The 24118-nt window shown below is 30.6% G+C and overlaps 4 protein-coding genes across 4 annotated transcripts in view; 1 reads left to right on the top strand and 3 right to left on the bottom strand.

Moving 5' to 3' along the window:
• Positions 1 to 6818, bottom strand: part of LOC109595686 (glucose dehydrogenase [FAD, quinone]-like) — a 28007-nt gene extending 21189 nt beyond the window's left edge. The window contains exon 1 of the mRNA XM_049970463.1: positions 6623 to 6818. The gene's annotated coding sequence lies outside the window, so the exon portion shown is untranslated. The remainder of the gene's footprint in view (positions 1 to 6622) is intronic.
• Positions 6819 to 15315: 8497 nt separating this feature from the next.
• On the bottom strand, positions 15316 to 16853 carry LOC109595687 (L-rhamnose-binding lectin ELEL-1-like). Its single transcript, XM_049970814.1, has 5 exons — positions 16772 to 16853; positions 16697 to 16720; positions 15740 to 15905; positions 15584 to 15687; positions 15316 to 15509 (listed from the first exon to the last, which is right to left on the bottom strand). The coding sequence occupies exons 1-5, from the start codon at positions 16812 to 16814 to the stop codon at positions 15427 to 15429; spliced, it is 420 nt and encodes a 139-aa protein (XP_049826771.1). The 5' UTR covers positions 16815 to 16853; the 3' UTR covers positions 15316 to 15426.
• A 367-nt stretch (positions 16854 to 17220) lies between these two features.
• On the bottom strand, positions 17221 to 18717 carry LOC109595696 (L-rhamnose-binding lectin CSL2). The gene is made up of 8 exons (XM_020011113.2): positions 18591 to 18717; positions 18504 to 18533; positions 18274 to 18442; positions 18111 to 18214; positions 18021 to 18050; positions 17789 to 17957; positions 17631 to 17734; positions 17221 to 17570 (listed from the first exon to the last, which is right to left on the bottom strand). The coding sequence occupies exons 1-8, from the start codon at positions 18631 to 18633 to the stop codon at positions 17311 to 17313; spliced, it is 909 nt and encodes a 302-aa protein (XP_019866672.2). The 5' UTR covers positions 18634 to 18717; the 3' UTR covers positions 17221 to 17310.
• Positions 18718 to 21113: 2396 nt separating this feature from the next.
• LOC109595704 (zwei Ig domain protein zig-8) overlaps positions 21114 to 24118 on the top strand; it is a 270657-nt gene continuing 267652 nt past the window's right edge. Inside the window, exon 1 of the mRNA XM_020011124.2 lies at positions 21114 to 21266. The gene's annotated coding sequence lies outside the window, so the exon portion shown is untranslated. The remainder of the gene's footprint in view (positions 21267 to 24118) is intronic.

Here is a 24118-nt window from a genome sequence, read left to right as displayed (position 1 = left end):
ACTAAATAATTTCAAAGACGTTCTATAGGGTTTAGATCCGGTGATTGTGAAGACCATGGTCAAACTTGTACTTTTTCTTGTTTGAATCAGTCTTTTATGTGATTGGAAGCATGCTTGGGATTGTTGTCCTCTTGAAACAACCATCTTAGTGACAAATTATCCTCCGTGAAAGGTATGTGATCCTTTAATATGTTTCCATAAACAAATCGATCCATTTTTTTGATAAAATGAACCAACGTGCCAACGCCATCGACTGAAGCAGCCCCATCAATAACATTGCTCTCTCCGTGTTTATCTATCGATAAATGACATTTTGTATGAAACCGTTTGCTACAGTCGCCTTACAAACTCCTTACCATCATTTCCAAGTAAATTAGACTTCGTTCGTCGCTAAATAACACCAATTTTTTGTTAGACCATGAAAACTGAGCCTGTTCTTTCTATTTTTCTTTGTGGGTTTTCTTCCAAACAGTTTCATTTCCAGCAGTTTAGGCGGATAAGTTTTATACATTACCCTGCAGTAATTCTTGATGAATGTGAATATGATGGGATTTTTCTAGGATATACGCTTTATGCGCCTATTGAATACGTACTGCTAGGTTTGCCTACTCTGGGACGATCCGCAAATGATCCACAAGTGTCAAATTTATTCACAATTTTGGATATGGTCCCTTTATTGATGTGCAGAATTGGATTGTACGACATACCCTCATTTGTAAAATTTACAATTTGTTTTAGTAAGGCCATTGGGATTTGTTTTCGCTTTGACGTGATTAAAACTAATATTTTTAATTCTCACGTTACAACGAGAAGCTAAACAATAGTGGTAGATATAAACGAAATATAAGTGGTTTCCAAACCATAATTATATTTATTTGCTATTTTAAACAATTATATCCCAGGGTTTCCAAACTATTATCCAGAATTGAAAAATTAGACAAGATTTTTAATTTATATTTTATGACAATAATAAATTAAATAACCTTCTTTTTATGTCAATAATAAAACACACAATGCATAAACTTTTAAATACATGTTATTAATTTCATTTATCATCAAGAAATTATATATAAAGAGCGACCAAAATTAAAGGAACAAATTCATTTTTATATATTGTATTTAATTAAATTAATTTTTGAGCATCTAGTTCTCAAGTGCCAATGAGGTTATGGATATGTTATTCAAGAATTAACTTACATATTCCTACAATTCTTCAGAATTTGATTATGAGTTGATCGAATTTCCTTAATTTCCTTAATCTGTACTTTGCGTTGGTCATTTCAAAACTGACACTTTATTGTCTTTTAAGTAAAACACGCTTTCATGAGAAACCAGCACTCTATTTGACTTGGTAATGGTCCAGTTTACTTGCTCATGGTCTCCTAGAGGTTTTCAAGCATAGTTGTGTCCCTGGTTCCTTTTTAATTTCAACTGCTTTTCTAAAGGGGTTCTGCACAAAGATTTGTACAAATTTTTAGTTTAATTCTTTATTGATTTTCTAGTTCTCCTCTAGAGGAACCACAGATCCTCACTCCAATAGCTTAGAAATGTCATTGTTAAAACAATGTATAGCCAGATAATTACGAATATAGTGCACATTTTTGCTCGATGAATTAAAAACTACGTTTTTTTTTTTAAATACGTATTATTTTCATTAGACTTTCGTGTGATGTATAAAAATAATACAATTTCTAAGAAGTTAAAAATTGTAAGGGAGATAATATTTTAAATATTTTGTATTTGTGTCTCCAAATTTGTTCTGTTGTAAAATCTCAACTTCAAAACATTACTTCGTCCTCATAAATTATTACATTATAATATTCCTATAAAAAATGAAAATGTAAACGTTCCAGTTTCATATTATTTTTTATGAAAATCTAAATCCAAAAAGCCGACCCTTAAGATATATGTCTCTTCGGCGAAATAAATGGATAATCGCATGTGTCATATGCCACGAAATCATCAGTGGCTAACCGTAACTCCTGGGGGAACGGGTGTAAGGAGGGTGGCGTGCAGTATGTGGAGTCGAGATTCAATCAGAAGGACGCAAAGGTCATGCGGTTCCAGTTTCCCTTGCTTTCGCTTCGATGCACGGAGACATTAGGGTGTCGCACTACAACATCATTACTAAGTATTATTCGTAGCGTGTGTGAGTGCATTGTGTCTGTTTTAGATAAATGGACGTGGATTTTGCTCACATTCAAACCGTGTGTGTACCACGGTCAACGTTAACCTTAAATTTACATGTATATTATTGTATTATTAATTAGGTACGTGATCGTACATGTGTACGTCATGATAGTTATGAAATTCTATACACTTAATTTTGTCTAGTTGCTACATATTCATCACATTCAGACAGCGTATTGTTCACTTCATTGACAAGCGAAGGGTAAATTAGGCGTCCCACACTGCAAACAGACAAAAGAAAATAATCTGTTGTTGTTAAATCGGGGAAATGAGGGGGCTAATTAATGTTACCTGGTTTCGAGTTAATTCCTTCAGGCAACGCATGCTTTAGAGATCAAAAGAAACCGCGCTTCTACTCAAACAAGTAGAAAATTTGACATCTTTGCACAACAATTTGTTTTCGACAAATTAATAAATTTAAGTAATTAATTCAGCTTCGAGTAACTGTGAAATTAAAAAACATAATTATTTAAAAAACAATGGTAACACTTCACATTTCTTTTTTCAACTTGGCCTCCTTGAAACTGAAAACCTTAAAACGAATTCGTCGAGAAGTGCAGCTCCATGAAAAGTAAAAAACACGCAGATTGACCATTTTATTCTGAACCTAAAGCGCTTCACCGTATATTATAATCGAATGACTGGAAAGAAGTTCCCTGAAATGTAACCCGGGTTTCAATCCATAAGAATCGAATTACGTTATTTCAGGAAATTCGCTCTGAATAAAATATCAGCGATCGTATAAGTCAAACTTCGTTACTTAAGACACTACCTTTCATTTATTATGACCCACACGGGATATTTAGAATTACGGGGAACGGAGGAATCCGCCAATTATTGGGGATCGAAGGACTCGTCTAGACGCGGGATATTTATTAAATTTTTTCCTCATGGTTTAACCACAACCAATTATTATCACCACAAAATGGCCGTTGTTTTTGCAGCTACGGTACAAAATCTATACCATGACCTAAAATTCCAGTATTATTAGAGCATGTAAATGATGGCTCACATTCCAATTTGATAATTGCTCAATTAAAAATGTAGCGGCTAATATTAAATGTTTGGTACAAAAACATTGACAAATGCAGAGGAATTTGTAAACCCACGAGTAAATAAATATTGTCGTGCTCGTACAGATTTGCTAGTTTAGTGAAGTTAGCAATCTAAATCTCTAATTAAACTTAACTTCCCAACAAATAACAATTGTGGCTCATTAGCTTAATAACCGGCAAGCAGTCAGTACCGACACATTAATTAATTAACATCTTTATAATCCCATAACTGCGCGCGGTTAATTTTGAAATGACTTGTTCGCATGTTGTTGATTATTTTCAACATCCGCGCCGGTAACGTCATTAAAAATTTAGTTTTACATACAGAATCGCATATAATCAGAATATTTAAACGAGACAAAAGGCGAATCATGTATTGGTCGAGGTTGCGTGTTTCCGCGAAGAACTTATCAAAACTCGGTAATTGCTTTTTGTAGATTATAAATTTGATATGTGAACTAAATTCGTCGGTGGCACGCCAAATAAATAACTTCATAAGACTGTAACGATATGTTATACCGGTGTTAGATGAATACCGGTTGATTTAATTCTATGCATTGGTTCATACAAAAGCTGCATAATTCGAATTTCGCCGGTACATGTATGCGCCAAGTTTTATCAATGATTATAGAATATTCAGTCTCGTTTGTTATTGCGAAACATATATTTTAAAGTAAATTGCATGTAAATGAGCTAAAACATATATTTCAATATGCTACGAATACGCCGCAGGATTATATTACTGTAAATCGTTTTTAATGAAATTCTGTGCTCTGATATTTTTAAATATGATTATTCTGTTGTGTGGTATACAAAAATAATGTTATTGACTTGTCAAAAACATTACTGTTGTGTACTACAGGGATATGTAAATGGACATTTTATTATAACATTTTATTTATAGTGTCTCTTTTGCAATTGTTTTGAATATTTAAAATAAATATTTAAAAATCTTCACATATGAAAAAACTGACGTAATAATAAAACACTACACAAGTGTATAGGTGTCATAAGCACTAATGAAGCGGTTAGTAGATTGCCAAATTAATTTTATGGAAAATGATTCAATTTCCTGTGTATCTAATTAGACATTTTCTTCGTCACATTTGGAATAAAAAATATTAAATGAAAAAATATAGTTACCCGAAAAACCCTAAATAGGCTGCCACTTGTACCAAAAATTATTATTAATTTTCTTTCCCCTTAATTTTTTTTTCGTATGTTTCAATTATTATTTATCCTGTAAATTTTATAGATTTATAGGATATAAATATTACCCAAAAATATATATTTTTGTGGCATTCTACCTAGATGGACAAGAAAAGAAGAAGTAAATAAATACATAACTAATATTTAAGGCAACTAGACACTTTTCAACTAATACGAGAGCTGTATAATAAGTACCAAGATTTGTTAAGAATAAAATATGTAAAATAAAGTTTATTATTTTTCACTATAATCACCTTTCATTTCGATACACCTAATCCAAAAGTTTTTTTTCGTATTCCGTTCAAAAATACCATTCAAAAGAACTACATACTTTTTGTCGAGACATATTTTTTTCATTTTGGAAATAGGAAAATCAGGTGAATATGATCATCACGGCGATCATTCTTGAATTGTTAATATATTCTATCCAACTTCAATTTAAATATTTCTCAAAAAAAAAAAAACAATTTTTATGACAATTTACGTAGAAACAAATTAACAAATTCGAGAAAAAAGAGAATTAAATAAATACATAATTAATAATAATTATTTTTGTCATAGCATGTTATTGTTGTTCATTTCTTGGTGAAATAGCTGACAACCTTTTTTTTTTCATATTTGGAAATAGGAAATAATTGCTAAGTGCTAAATCAGGTACCTAGAGTCTTATCAGTTTCATGTGGTTTTTTCAATAATTGGTGATTTCGTCAATTGGATGATCTGGAAGAAAAAATGCTTGCACGGTCTATTTAAAATTCATCTGTTCAATAATTAATAAGGACAATGCAGGATCTTCATAAATTTCGTCTGTTTTAATCTGATTTTCAAATATATCACTGCAAAATTATAAAAGTTCTTTCATTTAAAATGGCTGGCAAACATGATTGTTTTACAAAATTATTAAGAAAGTTTATATTTACGAAATCTGTTACTTTTTAAGCACCATATCTGGTCCAGGCTAAGTATTTATCACTCAGTCTTCGTAATTGCACTATTTAATACCTCAGATACTTTCCAGAAAAACCTCATATAAAAATGATACTGCTGAATTTCTTACAGCATAAGCCTTCTAAAGTAGCATTAATATTTAGAGTATTCCATTTAAAGTTCTAAAGTTGATGTCACAATGCCGAAGACGGAAAACGAAAAGAAATGTAATTAAATATTCCGTTCTCATTCTGATAACCCTTTTCAACATATTATCAACAAGTAACGTTGTAGAAATATGTGTCTTTTTCTGTACTCTCCTATTTTTAATGCAATTATAGGTATTCTCAATATATTCGGCATAAAAAAAATAAAAAATTAAATAGAAAGCCATCAATCCTGGTAGTACATCGAAGAGTAGCATGTTTATCTTATCGATCTCCCGGAGGGTTTTCAGGTTAACCAGTTTGTGTGTACGGAATGAAAACGTCGCTAGATTGTCCGGCGATAGGAACCGAAAGGGCGCCAAAATTTACAGCACATCAGCCGAACAGTGGCGGCATATCAGAGGAACAAACACCGCATTGATATTTTATCGAGAGTTTGAAGCGCGTCTAGTGTACGCTCAGAGCAATCTATCACCGTGTTCCCCAGCGAATTCGGAGCTCATGTCTTTCAATGCGTGTCTCTCATCCTTTTGCATCCATTACTGCGTTAGGTCCCGTTCGCATCGTTCCGATAGCTAACATATTTGTCTTTAAAGGAACCCCCCCGATCAAATAAAAGGGGCCCTCCCATGTCGCGACCTTCGTAGAAAGAAACTGCAAATGTAAATGCTTTGTTTGATGTAATTTGTTTTGTTTGGCGGCGAAAATTTCATTTAGGTGACGCTGCGTAGACGATTTATTTCGGTTCGTAGGCCCGGCCGCGTATATTCGCCGGTTCCGAACCGAACTTGCGTCGTTATGCGCCTTTACGAATTAGCCGGGAGTTATAAAATTGTGTTCATTCAAAATGATCAACAATTTCGAAGTCCTGCAACGAATCTGAAGGTACGGTTTCATTTTGACAATACAAGCTCAACTTTCAAATTGGAATTTCTTTTGTAAATTTAATTTTGTTATTGTCTTCATGTCCCATTGTAAAAGTCTGTGTACAAAAATTGCTTTTTGTAATAATATTAAAATGAAAAAAAATATATATGAAAGAGGGATCTAAAACATTACATATTCTCCCCCTACTTGTTCCTTTGGCTGATGTAGATTCAATACAGTTGTCGGATATCCGGGAAAGGGATAATGGTGCGACATCGCCTTGCAAGATGGGTGAGTATGCAACCAGAAGCCAGCCACTTCGGTCAATATAATCACGTACCTGGCAGTCGGCGCGTATAACTTTGGTTTATGAGGCGCCAACTTCTCGAACTTGTTAGCTGCGAACCGAGGTCCCGGCTCTTTGGTCTTGCTCCTCTTGCATTAGGTGGTCTTTGACTGAGCGGACAAACCCAATGAAATATAGATTTGCCTCTGCTTCAAAGCCTAACACGTCCGAAGGTCATTAATTTACATGGATTCCTGATGCCAAGCCACTATTACTGAATATAGGTTTTGAATGTATTATGGTATTGATTGCGACATACAAACGACTAATCCGAATTTATTATCATAGCGAAAATGGATACTGTCTTAATAAGAACACTATGAATCCCAATTTCATTTTAATTGCTCAGCTATTTTGCATAGTGGATATCTCATTTATATTCTTACCCTAGTCACGTTTTAATTGTTGTCATAAAGGTACACGATTTTCATATACTGGAGTCCTTAAAAGTTCCTATAAAAGTGACTGTTCAACCAATTTTTGTCCTTTCAATAAAAGTCAAGCATTTAAAGTCTCAATATTATATCGTATGGATACTATTTCATTCAACGAATGACTTTGACTCTAAAGCTAAAGTTTTACTTCCCCCAAAAACTTTTAGAAAGCTTTGAGTGATTTATGTATATCTACTTATCTAAATGTCATAAAACTAGTTTTCAAGAGATTCTAACTTTAGCTTGCAGTTTTGGTTTAAATTACCAAACACGCTTCAATCTTCGGGAACTTATTGTGTTTAATATTTATTTATATGTATTGTATAACTGTCGGGAAATTCACATCAGATGCACTTAGAACTAGGTTACAAATATAATATGTATCACATTTAGTTTGGAACAGTTTCTAAATTGTAACTTTCCATACACTCCACTTATTCAAGTTCCTTATGTTCCGTAATTAATTGTACGTTGTTTAAAACAAACACAATTACCAAGTTTCAAATGTTAAATCACTTATTAAATTATGGATGTATGAATAGTATAGTATAAAGATGTAGGGAAAGTTTATTTTCTTTAATCGTTTTCGTTAGTCTACGCTATGCAGGGAATTGTGGCATTCATGATGAACTATCGGTAGTTAATTTAATGGTAATAAGATTTAAAGTAACCATAAATCAAAAATCGAAAAACTAACCTCATCCTTTTAATAAAAGACAGTGTAAATAGGGATTAATATTTGTCCTAGTGGCCGCAAAAAGTCCTATAACGCAAAATTGAGGGTGTGGGGGCCATAAATAACGGATTTATAAAGTACCACGGGCTGTTGTTAGGTAAAGAATTGCAGTTTAATAATGGCATGATATCGGTTGGAGGAAACTTTTAATAATTAGCTCTTTTACTTGATACATTGCCTGTCCAGGAACCGACTTGCGTACTTACTTACACTTCATATACAGAGTTCGGTGATTTATGAGCATTTTAATTTATTTTAGGTCAATAACATAATTTATATTTTTCATTATAATAAGCGGGTCCTTTGTTAATTTTAACCTGTAATTGATTTTCCAATTTCTATACGAACTTTTGCGCAAAACTATTTCGTTGGTCGCGGCCCAGATTTATGGTTTAATTAAAGACGTTCTAACGGTTTTTTGGTTGTTAGTGAACACTTAATTAGAACTAAGGTCACAACGGAACCGAAATTATTTGTGTCCCCCGGAAATTATGTGCCACTACTCCCCAACTTTATTACATGTGATAAAATTTTCAAGTTTCTCCTTCGTCATTGCAGTGGTTTTATCTCCCATCGCAAAATTAATTTATTTGATATACAAGAAAATTTCAACTACACTGCGCGTCTTTTGAAGTGGATAATTTGAATTATTCCAAAAATTAGAATACTAGTGACATTATATTGCAACATGCATAGTAGAGGCCATAATCATAGAAACTTATTAAAATGTAAAATATACGTGCAAAAAAAAAAAAACACCTAGATATAATTGATTTATTCAAATTTTTGTTAGAAAAATATTAACCTATTACAAAATAATAATTGGTTAAAAAATTAAACAAAAATCTTAAAATATAAATTGTCAGAAGCTAATAATGGGTTGGACCTTGACGCATCGTGGCATCGATCTAATGAGATTATCGACATTTTCTTGTAGTATCTCATCCCACACGAACTGAATCTGACGTTTTAGTTTTTTAAGAGTCCGTGAAGGCCGCTGTAAATTCGTTATACGTCGCCCCATCATATCCCACACATATTCGATTGGGGAAAAGACTGGAGATCTTGATGGCCAAGGCAGTAAATTCACATGGAAAGTTTCTAGAAAGTTTAATGTATTCCTGCCAATATGTGGACGGGCTGAAAAATTAGGCCGAGATCTCTTCTTATATAGGGAAGAAGATAAAGCTCCAAAACGTCATCCACCTATCGCTGGGACGTCATATTGCCTCTAATGAAAACTACTACAAGCAATAGTCCTCAAATCATTAAACCTGTGGAGTTGTGAACATGACTCTCCACAGCAAAGCGAGGATCACGTCTTTCTCCATGTCGCCGTCATACTAGCGCATAACCATCGTGCATGCTCAAACAAAAGCGTGATTCATAACTAAACACAATATGGTTTCATTCCTCATTCTAATATTGACGTTCCATACACCAGTCATTACGTTGGCGCCTATGGTTTGCTGTTAGAGTTAAGACCAAAAAAGGGCGAAAATTCCGTAGATCAAAAGACTTTTTTGCGAAGATAAACATATCGAATACCAATTGCTTTACCTTCATAGGCAAAAAATTTATTAGCAATTACCCGCGATGATCTCATCCCGTCTGGACCAATAATCTAAGACGACGGTCTTGTGGTTTTGTGGTAGCTGTGGGTCTTCTGGAACCTCTTGCTCTACCTCTTCCGCCCCCTTTACTTCATGACTGCCAACCGACAATACGTTTTCCGATTGACTTCAAATCAAATCATTTCTTATTTAAATAGGTATCTGTTCTGATACCAAATTTGGTAGAAATATATACGTCTTGGGTGTTTTTTTTACAGTTAGTATATGTTGTCAAAATAAGTTTATACACAATCTCAAGTTAAATAAAACCGCATCAACAATAGAATTTTTAAACCAGTAATAAAACTTATAAAAAAACTCTTTGGGAACAAAACTAAGTTAAATGAAATTAAAATAAAAAAAAAAACAGAATATTAAAGAATGTCATTTATTTTTATGTCTATTAAATATAATTAATTAAAAATAGAATTAATTTAAAATGTATAAATATATTACTGATCAAAATAAAACATATTTATATCTACAAAATTCAAGTTATCTACTTCAAAAGATATGCTGTATATATACGTTGTATTTCAAAAATCTGTTTTGGAATTTGGAATTTTACGTTAGACAAATTCCTACAAAATACATTTAAAATTAAAAAAAAACATGTAATAAATGACTTGGTAGCAGGAAAATACAAAAATTGCCTAAAAATAATAGAAGGGATATATACGTGTATTAAAATTTCATGCCGCCATGGATATTAAATTAAGCAGATCTTCTATGCAATTTTCTTCGCCAATTTTAAATGTATAATAACAAGTTCTTTGCTGCTGAATCACGACTCGATCCGACCATGATCAAAACGACACTAATTAACCCGAACACACGAAATTTATTCATGAAAAATTTACAATTTAAATCTAAAGTCGCAAGGAATTTCTTAGGTCAGACGTGTAAATCTTGTTTTTCTAAACTCGAGAAAGAAAACCCGCCACCATAATTTGCTTGTGACTGTGACTGATGAGGCCTCTCCTGGCATTTCCTGCGCACTCGGAGTGAGATAGAACTGGAACTCCTGCAGGATTAGCCCGACGGATTCAGGAAATAAGATAAAATGAGGGTCGAACGGCCAGGACGTCGATGCATATTGTTATGGCCAAATGTCAGGCGAATCGGAATTGGATTGTTTGAGCGGTATTTTTTAAGTTTTCGTGACGAGAACCGCACATCCTAAAATAGAAACACGAAAGTTTTTACATAATCTGTGGGACAATATTTTTTTTTATGCGAGAATGTTTACACTTTTTACCGTGGCCAAGGCTGTTTTGTTGGTAAATAAAATGTTTTCGTTTTTTTTTTGGTGATGTTCTTTTGACCCAGATATGCTAACGTTTCTTTAAGTCCAACAGGATATTCAGTATTGGTCATAAATATTTTTCAAAATAACATTAATATAACTACTTTTTACTTTATGGTATTCGACTGCTCTCTGTGAGAATTTAAATCGATTATTATCTAGTGGTCTTTCGTTTAGTATAATCATTAGTCGTAAAGAAAAATTATAATTCAGCGTTACTAAGACCCAAAGAAACAAGAACAAATGGCTAATAGTTTACGTCTAAATAAGATTTAGTCTATTTCCGTCTTATCAAAAAAATAACTGAACTGGCCAAGTGGTAGCTACAAAACAAATTTGAGTGAGTTCGCAAAAATTGAAAGAAAATCGATAACTGGATAATTCGAACGTCAGAAGAGAATCCAATATTACCGTCAAGTGAAATTAAAGTCAACTTGGATGACATGTTGAAATTAGTTCATGGACTGTGAGTAGATGCTTAGTAGTTTCTACTAGATGTGATAAATTTTGACTTCCTTAGGATCACAATCATTGGATTACAGAACAGTGAGGAATAGTTTGTAGTGACGAGTCTAAATTTAATTTAAAAAAATAATGACGTTTTTGCTTCTGTTCTACATTCTACAGAGATAAAACTACATAAAAAAAACTGTTATACCTACAGTGGAATATGGTGGTGGTTCAATTATGCTATTGTTTTCGATAGTCTGGTAGTGGCCCCATAGCCTTAACCGAGGGCAAAATGTAAATTAATATTCTAACTAATCATCTCGTGCCATTTGAAGATATTGCCATTGTTGCATGGTCAATTGTTTAAGGATAATAATATCATTTAATGAAATGGCCATCACAGATAGTGGATTTAAATCCAATAAAAAACCTTTGGCATCACTTGGATAAAAAAGTCAGAAAGCATAACATAAGCAATAGGCAACAATTATCGGAACTTGTTCAGAAGGAGTGGGCCAACATTACTGTGAATTATTGTGCTAAGTTAGTGAATTCTATACCCGCCTGTTGCAAAGCGGTTGTAATTTTTCTAGGATATCTAACAAAATTTTAAAATAAATAATTTAGTAAAATATAAATAAACATTTTTGGTAATTGTTCGTGACTCCAACATTTATTTTATATTTTTTCAAAATATTCTATTTTTCCGTGCATTAAAGAATATGTTTTGAACCAGTAAAAAATAAGATTTCTTAGAGATAAGTTAATTTTAAATTTATAAAAATGCAAAAATTCATCAAAAAAAAAAAAATGTCAATATCGTAATTTTAAATTTGAAAAATATTTTTGAATCTTTTCCTTGAAATTTCGATGAAAAATTGAAAAATTACGTTATTAACAATTTTTTTTTAATTATTCTATTTTTGATGAACTTAAAATTAATTTTTCTTTAGGAAATTTTGATTTTTTTCTATTGACCAAGACAAGTTCTTCATCACGTCTAAAAATAGAACATTTAAAAATATATTTGAAAAATTATTGATTTATTGATTTTTTATGGTATAAAACTTAAAATTTCAATTTAATAAAAATGTTAAATTTTCAAAAATTCTTAAAAAATGGAAAAATTATGTTACTGACAATTTTTTTTTTAAATTTGCTATTTTTGATGAACTTTTTTTATTAAAAAAAGGGATATAGATAAAAATTTTTTTCATGAAAATTTCAAGCAAAAACCGCAAAGATCAGCATTTTTTCAAATTTACAATTAATTTTTCTCTAAGAAATAATCATTTTTTTTTCATCGATGAAAATTCAATTTTCCTATTTTTTATGGCGGAAAATAAGTGGAACCGTGATTCTAAACTATACAGGTAAGTAATTTTAAGTATTTTGTTTTAAAATATATATTTATTATAATTGATGACAAAAAATTTACAGGTCAAAATAAATTTTTTTATTTTCGTCAGTTTGTGTAACATTTTATAGAATATGAATATAGTAGTTTTTATAATAATATATAAAACAACAATAGTAATATTATTTTAACTATTGACAATAAATAAAAAATATATACCGAAATTATTAACAATTTAAAAAGTTGCTACAATAATGACCGGTACTGTATGTTTTAAGTTCAACGTTATTAAACAGACTGTTTGAACAATATAAGACATGAATGCGTTGTTGAGAAGTAACAGCTGTAATTTCAATTGAATGCCTTCGTATTTGCGATAGAAAAAATTGCAAAAACATAATGTGGCTTGTCGAAAGTTGGTGCAAATTGAGATGTATCGAATAGAATATATACGCCTCCACATTTCAATACAAAAATAAATGTCGAATTTCCATTTCCATTTGGAAACCGACTGCCGCATCCTTTATAAAAGATTTCGCAAGATATTTAGAATTGAAAAGACTGGAAGCTCAGCACATGCACACAGTTTTAAACCATTTTTATAAATTTTCATTTTTAAACGTTAATCGAAATCCTACACTATGTTACTAAATCAAAAAGGTGTGGCCATATAACCAGAAAGTCATCAACCGAAACACTTAAATTCATAAGATTAAGAACCGAGCAATTATCTTAATGTGGCCATAAAGGTTGAATTGCGCATAATAGCTCCAAAGAAATTCCTGCTAATAAGTAGCTAAAATGTAAATCAAGTTAGATTAAAAGTTAGAGCTCAATCTTAGTACTGTACCGTATAAAACGGTGTATATTGCACCGAATTTAATTACCTAATCGTATATTATTTCAACAATGTTTTATTAACTGCATGGATGTAAATTGTTTTTGTAATTTAACGGAGCTATTATTATTTTAAAACATGAAAATTATATTATACCACTTTGACTAAATTTAGATTTTATTATGCAAAACCAGTAATGAATGGTTGTGTGCATTCTGTTACATTTTAAAAATGCCATTTTTAATAAAGAACTAATCAAATTTTGAAAAAATTGTGTAAAAATTTAAGGGTGGCTTTTTAAATGGCAATTCGCATTCTATTAATTGCGAGGGAGGCGTAAATTTTACAACAAACGTGTAATAACTCTTTAACGGGACTGTTGCACTATTAGCTTTTTGTTAACAAACATTCAGCGCCGGCTAATTCTTTAAAGCCACGTTTGTTTTAAGTGGTGTTTGCATCATAGACAATGTAAGTTTCTAAGGAATATTCGCGCTACGTGGAAGGAACAAGACGATAAAGCAAGTGCAATTGTAAAGGCCGTTAATTAGATTCAGCGCGAAACATTTACCTAACGATATCATTTATTTCGATGTATATTTGTAAAATCAGTTGGGGGTGTTGTGGTTTAAAGACGACTTAAGATAAGGATAATATCCAGTTGAGTAGGGTGAGACGTTGTGAATAAAAAATTGGGGTTGCAGATTTACCGAATATCTTTATAAAGGCAATGATTCGAGTTTAATGTGGTATTATATAAACTTCGAGATTAGATATAACTGTTAAAAAAGATCTTTGCACACACCAAACAAAAAAGTTGGAATTGTGCGAGGTAAGTTGGCAGGAATATAAAGGATTGGCTACAGATTTTTAAACTGTACCGAAATATGCAACTTTTCTTTAGCCCATAATGACACACTAGGATGTAAATAGATGTAATCACTTAATCCGTTGGTATAGAGGGATGTAGATCCAGGGATATATGAGTGTTTTAAGCTTTCAATGTAAAACTATAGGGTGTTAAAATCAATGGTAATGTTCTTTCGTAATAGCCGTCGATAATACCTTTAAATAATCAAAATCTTTATGTACAGTTTGTTTACCACTGATAGCGGACCATAAAACTAGATTATTACCGCTTTGCCGATTCCCAGTACGCAACTTGTGTTTAATCTATTAGCTCGATGGCCTCACAAATCAACTCAAATAAATAAATTCTCAAAGATTTATCTAGCGCCCTTTTATTTATTTTTCTCTAATCTCGAATTGTAAAACCGGAGAATTTATGATTACACCAGCGCCAATATTCGATATATTATCAGATTCAAACTGAACTAAGAAAATTATGTTTATGACTCTAGTTTATTGTTTCAAGGTACTTTTAAAATTTTTATTTTTATGCCGCAAGGATAAAGCGCATATATTACACCTAAACAAGGACTGAAGGCGTAGTGTTTACATACCCTAATGAATGGAATATTAAGTGCCGGAATCCCCAGTTCTAAACTACTGCAACATTTTTAGCTCCCATTATTAATAAATTGTGGTAACATCATTTGATGCTTCCTACCAACAAGCCGTTCATCAAGCTTGAACAAAATTTACCTTGACCTCGTAAACGTAAACAGTGTTTAATCCGCCAGCAATATTTGTTGAGTTAATTAATTGATGATTACAACCTGTTAACAATGTACGGGGTACATTTGACATTAATGCGGTATGACTATATTTTAGAGACCAGCAAATCCCTCAAATTTGATTACAATTGTGAGTAATCATGGTTGGAATATTAATTCAAAAGTTCATTAATACTCCATATGTTATAAATAATGTAGTAAAAACATACTGGTTAAGTTTATTAATGTTGTGCTCAAAAAACAATATTTATACGATAAACATTAATTTTCATGTTGCCATGTTTTTTAGGAATTTCAGTCACATTCTATTTTACATTTTGTCGTGATACACCCCGGACAGTTACCCTCACCGCCAGTGCCACAAGTTTTTGAAGAATCTACAAATAAAAAATTCGTATTAAAAGCTCAAGAATTTTGATTAATTATGTAAGTGAAATGTTTACCCACTTACCAATACACTCGTATTCGACTTCCAAGTATTTAGTAGTGTTGGCACAGGGATCACCGAAGACAGAGTTCGACGCATTGAGGGTACATGTATGTTTGTCGTTACACCTATAAATATTTTTCACATAAATATTAATGTTATTGTAAGATATAAACTCACTGTTGTTTAACAATTGACAATGAATTAGGTGCTCGACAATTAACACTGTTCTGCACACTGGTGTCCGTTCTTTTACAAGTTTCAAGGTCCAAACGTCCATAATTGGCGCACAATATTTCGATAACTCTGGTACCACAGTCCAAAACTCCGGTGCCTCCCTCGCATACTAAAAATAGTAATAAATTCTATTTTATAATGTTAATTTGATGTATATTTTTTATAAACAACTAGAAAAGAAACTTCTTTTAATGTTCAATGTTTAATAATTTAAGAATTTCAGTAATATAAAATATATTTTATAGTCTATTCACACAATATATTCGTATATTTCGAACATCACCATCACACAATATTTCTACACATTGACCATCAGGATCTGAAAAACAATGATACAAAAATTTTAAATATTTTTTATGACACAAAATTAAACACTACCAGAAATTTACTTATATATTCATAACCCATTTCTAAATATTTATTTGAGGGTCACCAAAAATAGTAATAAATAGAAATAGATAGGATATTTTATATTATTTGAATCACAATACTTACCGTGTTAACATCAGAAACTGCATTCGCCAATCTACAATTAAGATCTGAGGGTTTGCTGAGACAAATTGATTTGTCTAAGCGGTCTTAATTAGCACATAGAACGTTGATAACTTTATCGTCACAATCTAAACTTCCAGTATTCATCAAGCATACTAAAACACATTTTACGTACCGGAATAAACTTTTTTTATAAAAATGTCTTGAATCTAAAGAAAAAATTTACTGAGAAGAGTTTACAAGATATTCTTATTGTGGGACCAGGTTCCTTAAATCTCCCACCTATACTTTAATAAAACTAAATAAATTATAATAAGAATACTGGAATAAGTGCTATTATATTTAATTTCACACGAGACATTAAAATTTCCTATACACTGATATAAATAAATATAAAAAGTTACATACCAATTTTGGTGGGTTCACCTGAAACTGATTAACACAATTAACCAATTGAATTATCCTTTGTTTATCATGTCTTACCACCCCAAAATAAAAGCCATAAACAATACACAACGAAATGCATGATTATTATATTAAAACAGGGTTGATATCGACGGTGTTGCATTTTATATGTATACAGGTGCATTATCTCTGAATAATAATGCACATTGTTTGTTATATCTGCTTTCGATATATAAATTGTTTACAGTACAAAGAGATTTGTGTCAACGACTGGACTTTTTAAATTGTTGTGAAAACGAATATTTAATCCGGGGTTTAAAATTTTTCGGATGCTTCAAATGAAGGAAGGTATTATCCATATGTCACGAACTGCAATTATTTGGTTTATATGTTTGTGAATATGTGTGTGCGAAATTTATGCAATTTATTAGCTCAAAAATACCATTCCCGTTAAATAAATGCAATTTAATCAGTTAAATGCGAAGATCATTGAATTGTTATGGAAAGTGGTAAATAATTTAATTCAATTTTCATTAGTTTTATTTATTTATTTTAGTTTTAAAATCAATTAAAACTTCAATAATGCAAATTAAACGTAATATAATATATCCCTCTATTCACCCGATTAGATTGTTTATTGGTCTGTGGGGTTGTATTTGTGGTGGGGATAGACCAAAACGCTGTTCCAATGGAATTTGGGGCACTTGTAAAAAACCTGGAGGACGTTGAGGTTCTGGTTGAGGATAGGGTCTAAATTGTTGAAAGAAACGTTTCATCATCAGCAAGTACTCTTGGAGTGGTGTCAGTCTTGGGGGTGTGCATGTTGTAGTACTAGGACTTTGGGCGCCAGTTATTGTTGTAGGCTTTGTAGTTATATCTATAATATAAGAAAAAAACAAAATTTTCATAAAGTAAATAAATAGACAATAGTATTTACCTTGACACTCATAAGAAATCACCAGAAACTTTGCTGTCCCAATACACGGATCAGTAAAGACGGTGTTACTGGCGGTAACGCTACATGATGTTTTTAAGTCACACCTAATAAAATATTTTAGAAAAACATTTCCTCCTTGATAAAATATCTGCACTCACAAGGATTTAACCGTTGCCAATGAATTAGTAGATATACAATTTGTATTTGTAATTTGATTAGTTGCTTTCCCATCTGCACACGTTATATTATTCGTACGACCATAATTGGCACTCAAAATGTTAATAAGTCCAACACTACAAGACAGAGAAGCTGTCTGAGCTTCACAAGCTGAAATTTATTTTACCAAGTTAGTAATAATAAAATAATAAACATCGTAATTTATAATAATACCAGTAGCTGTATTTGGTGGTTCATCATCAGCTAAAATATTATATTATTATTATATAAAGACAACTTATTAAGAAATATAAATTAACTTACTTATACAATTATAATCAACTTCTAAATATTTAAAAGTTCCAGGACACGGATCTCCGAATTGACTAGTGGATGCAGGAATTCTGCAACTACTTACTCCATTACACCTACGGAAATACAATAAGTTTTAAGCTGGATATTTATAAATCAAATTAACATCACTTACTGCTTTTGAACAATGCTTAGTGAGCCTGTTGCGAGACAAGTTATGTTAGTTATTTGGTTGCTGGGTTTGTCTGAGGAACATGTTTGAGAATTAGTACGCCCGAAGTTGGCACCAAGAATATTAATAATCCCGGAGTTGCATTGTACCGTAAGGTCTTCACCTTCACAGGCTAAATAAAATATTTTGAATTACGCGTAAAACAACTATTAAGTTTCATTTTTCATATTTACCTTCCAATGATTGCGAGGCTGCAAAAGCCACTGGAAATATTCAAAGATTTTAATTATTTAATTGGATAAACAAACACAAATAATTACCATGTATGACGACAAGGAACGAGTGTAAAATGTTTGACCGCATTGCAGAAGTTCCTAATAAATTGCTACAGTGACATTTATTTTTATACTGATTTTTATCACTAACACATGCACATTTTCATTACTGACGAATGTTTAGACGGGTGTTATTGTTAATATTTTCCAAAAAAAAAACCTCAAAACTGTGCATGAATGAATTGCATTGGTTCACGTATAAATGAATATTCTAGTTGAAATATGGAAAAATTAAGTATTTTTCTTGGAAAATGTAAATGCTTGTTTTACAAATAATCAATATACATAAAATTAGCTAGCGGACCAGTTTGAAATTATGTTTTTATGAAAATTAAAGAGAAACAGAATGGATTTGTTGTTATTTTGATAAACAGAGATACATTGGTAATTTTAATTATAATAAACCTTGATTAAATTAATTTTAACAGTACAAAGCAGTTTGAATACATAAATAAAAACAAATTAGTACGTGTATAGTTTCCTATACACCTATTTGTTTTACAATTTTGACCCATCCGTGGCATATATTCGACCATTTTCTGAATGTACAACAAGCCTAGATTCCTTCAAGAATTGTTGCAATGAGTTAATTTAAATTTGTAAAATTGGGACTGGCAAGACAAAACATCGATGTTTTAGTCTTTTAACCAATTCGTCATAATTTTGGATTTGTGTTTGGGATCGTGAAACACAATGAGTCTACGTGTCTGGGATCTACGCCAAAAGAATTGAAGCACCCCATAGTATAATTGAACCGCCACCATTATTTACTATTTAAGTGTGTAACAAACTTTCTGTGTCGTTTCATCATTTTTTATCAATAAAATTTAAATTCGTTACCATAAGCCATTCGTCCCCACTGTGGACTAGTGCATGTGAGTTAAAATTGGACGTATTTTTTCTTGCAGGTCGGTCTCCCATCCACTAACCATCTTCTCACAGTCCTTGAACTAATTTCAGTAAGTCCCATTTCTTCTATGTTTCAGTTGATTAAAGATTAAATTGTTTTTTAACATTCGAATTATCCAGTTATCGATTTTCTTTCAAACTCAGACCAATGAATAAATAATTATAAGAAACAAAAAACCGTAAATAATCGATTTAAAACAATGAAAGACCATAAAGTAAAAGGTCAAGAATAAAATTAGATTGATCAATTGCATAGTAGACACAACAATAACAAAAAACAGTAAACATTACCAATACTTGTGTCTAATTTAAGTAGTACAGCCATATTTTGAATATATCTTAATAAGTTGCTATAATTATGGCCACCACTGTATTTTATTGGCAATGTTCATTAAGGTAACCGTTTCCTTTTAAGATGCAGCGGTAGTTTTCCCATTAAATCACAACACTGAGTCCAGTTTCTGTCAATCGTGGATCGTTTAAATAAATAAAATATAAAGATGTGAAAGGTGACTAGTTGGATAGAGAAGATGGTGAAGACAGAAGAGATAGTGTCATCCCCATCCTTAAAGATGGTCTTTAGCACATATCAGAATAAGTATTACTATAGTTTATTTCCTGTTTGTAACTATTTATTAATAAAATATTTTAAATACATTATTGGAATTTGTGTTTATCTCAGTTACCCCCAACTCCCAATAAAGTCATAAGTGTGAATCAATACTCAAAATTCTAACAAATTAAACAAAAATTCCAAATTTGGGACAATACAATTTTACAGTTAAATTATTAATGGTCGATACAGAATTTTTATTTAAAATCAAATTTAGTATTTAATTTAATAATAAAATATTTAAAGGGAAAATTTAAATTAATACGAATTAATTAATGCACTTAAATTTATATTTGGAAATACAGTTTTTACTAGTGTACTTAAAAATATGTAAAAATCAATAAAATATTTGTGTGGTGTGCGGATTGCAGGAATCATCATAAAACGTATTTCACTTTTTAATACTTTTATAAGAATTCCGTCATTTTTCATCGGTTTCACAGATTTTTCTGTTGTATTTATTAAATAAATGTGTCGTATTGTGTTTTATATTAGACTTTGACTGAATTGTTTGATTTTAACACTTTAATTATGGTAAAAAAATTATTCATATACAACAACAATAATAGCTTTTCATTTCACGTCATTTTATATTGAATATTAATGTTATTAATTCTAATATGTAAAATGAGTATAGCAAATTTGAAACAACCAATTTTTAATGTTGGCTACGAATTTATAATGGTGGATACCGCAATTTGATTAAAATTAAATTTGTTGTGTTGTAATTCAACAACAGAATATTCAAACAGATAATTTAAATTAATTTTAGTTTATTAATATGCTTAAATTTTCTTTTATAACCCGAAACATAATTTTTATTAGTGTACTTAAAACAAACAGAAAGAAATTAAATTTGTCAGAGCACTGTACCGATTCCAGGAATCACAACATTCAATATCCTGCATTCTGATTGGTCAACCGTTAGCCTAGTGACCGCAGTTTTAAAGAATTTTGATGCGAAGAAGACGCGTCCGCGATTTTTCGTCGGCTTTCACGGATTTTTCTCTTGTATTTGTTATGGAAATACGTCGTGCGGTGTTTTATGTTTGTCTATGACTGATTTGTGTGATTTAAAGCAGAATTTTATGAAAATGTGAAGAAATTTTGAATATATTTCACCGGCAATGTTTATTAAGGTAAGAATTTCCTTTTGAGTCACAGTAGTTTTTCAATTGTATCATAATACTGTACTGTTTTTGAATAATGAATATCAATATTCAACTTCTAGTAAATAAAATAAAAATTGTAAATTTTAAACAATGTACTTTTAAAGTTGGCTGTGAATTAGTAATGGCGGTTACTAAGTTTAGATTAAAAATAAAACTGAATGTACATACGTAAATATTATTTTATATTTGGTAACGTAGTTTCTATTAAAGAATTTAAAAATATGTAAAAATCAATAAAATAAGTCGGACGTGTGCCGTTTCCAGGAATCACTATAACCCGCATGCTGCTTTTTATTACTAGGCAGTGGCCCACTGCAGTTTTAACAAGTTTTGATTAGAATAAGATGCGGCCGCCATTTTTCACCGGTTTTCACAGATTAGTCTGTCATATTTATTAAGTAAATGTGTCGTGTGGTGTTCGATGTTTGACTCTGGCAGTTTGATTTTAACTTAAATTTTGTGAAAATAATAAAAAATTCAAGTCTATTTTTTTGGGATAGTTTATTAAGATAAGAATGTTAATTAATTCTAACATCTAAAACAACTATTGTAAATTTGAAGCAACATATTTTTAAAGTTGGCTATGAATTTATAATGATTAAAATTAAAATTTATATGTAATTAAACAATATAATAATAAAAATAAATAATAAATAAACAAATAAATAAATAAAATAAATTTTACCTTATTAATGCGCTTTGATGTTCTGTGGTTAGAATTACAGTTTGGTATACTATCAAAGTTGGCTATGATTTAGTAATGGCAGATACAGTAAAAATTAACAATAAAATTGAATGTACTTAAATATTATTTTATATTTGGTGATATAGTTTCTATTAGAATATTTAAAAATATATAAAAATCGTCGTCTCCAGGAAATCACAACTCGCATGCTGCTTTTTTGTTACTAGACAGTGGCCAACTGCAGTTTTGACGGTTTTTGATTAGTGTGAGACGCTTCGGCCATTTCTCGCTGATGTTCGCTGTGAATGAATTTAGTAATGGCAGGATACCAACCTTTGATTTAAAACACCAGTTAATAATTTCTATAAAAATAAAATATTTTTACACAAGTTTAACAAATTAATTAACTTAAATGTTATTTTATATTTTGCAATGTAGTTTTTATTAGTATACTTAAAAATCATATAAAAGTCAATAAACCTCTGCCGAAATTTAGTACTATTTGCTTTCTGTTTTTTTTTTTTGTTGGTAGACGGTGTCCAACTGCAGTTTCAACGGTTTTTGATTAGAATAAGATGCTTTGGCTATTTTTCACTAATGTATTTATTACTATTGTGTAGTGTGGTGTGGTGAACGTTTTATTTTAAGAGGCAACCATGTTACGAAAAAAAAAAAAAAAATTCAATTAATTTGAACTAATTAATATTTAATTTATTTCTGTTGAATGTTACTAATACTAATAAGTAAAATAAACAACATGTTGATTTAATGTTGACTATGAATTTGTAATGGCGGATATCATAATGTAATTAAAATTAAAATTTATATTTAATTTAACAATGGAATATTTAAACAGAAACATTAAATTAATTTTTACTCATTAATATGTTTAGTTGGTCTTTTATATCTAGAATTATAGTTTTTATTAGGATGCTCAAAAATGAAAACAAATAAATTGAATTTATCAAGTTTCCAGTAAAAGCAACATTTAGTATCCTGTATTCTGATCGACTGTTAGAATGCAGTTTTAGGGTATTTTGATACGAAGAAGAGGCTTCCGTGATTTTTCTCCGGTTTGTATCAATATGTGAAGAAGGTAAGAATTTCATTTTAAGATGTAACAACAGTTTTCCAGTTTCATAACAACATTGAGATCACTATCTGAATATCAGCATTCAAGATTTCAGTTAATAAAATAAAAATCGCAAATATTATACAACGTATTTTTTAAGTTGGTTAATACCAACTTTAGATTTAACTAAAATTAACATATCTTTAATAATAAAAAAAATAACATAAACTTAATAAACCAATTCTAAACTAGGCGTATTTTTTTATTAAAATATATTAGATGTGTATTGTTTCCAGGAATTATAATTTTCATACTCCTTTTTTATTAGTAAGCAGTGGTTAAATGCAGTTTTAACGGTTGTCCATAAAAATAAGTCACGTCCACTATTTCTCGCTGGTTTTCATGGATTCTTCTATTTCATCTTTTTATGTAAATATGACTGATTTGTTCGAAATTTGTTTGACTTTATGAAAATTAGAAGAAACTGCGAGTATATATCGTTGGAAATATTTATAAAAATAAGAAGTTTATTTTGAGATGAAATAATATTTTCTTTATTGTTTCACAATAACCACAGAATTATTGTCCTTTGAACTTATTTTTTGAATATGTACTATGAACTTGTAATGGCCGATATGGTAATTTGATTAAAACTAAAATTTATATTTAATTTAACAATAATCAGAATCTCTAAATTAATTTGAACTAATTAATTAAATGATAATTTTTATTTCTAAATGTAATTTTTACAAGAATACTTAAAAAATAAAGAGTAATATATTATATACTGACTGGTATTGTTTCCAGGAATCACATCCCACATTCTGTTTTTCCATTTGTCTACGTTGACCAAATGCACTCTCTGTGAGTTTTGGAGAAAACAAGACGCACTCAAGGTTTTTTCTCAATTTTTAGACAGTTTTCTATAATTTTTCTGTTGTAGAAATGTATTTTGTGCTCTACATTCTTTCGGAATGATTAGAATGATTTTAATGGAGAACTGTAGGATACGAATTCCATTTTGAAAGAAAGCAGTATTATTATCAGTGTACTAACTACTAA

This window comes from Aethina tumida, chromosome 1, assembly GCF_024364675.1.
Source record: "Aethina tumida isolate Nest 87 chromosome 1, icAetTumi1.1, whole genome shotgun sequence".
Classification (NCBI taxonomy): Eukaryota; Metazoa; Arthropoda; class Insecta; order Coleoptera; family Nitidulidae; genus Aethina; species Aethina tumida.
This window is presented reverse-complemented; position numbering and strand designations above follow the sequence as displayed.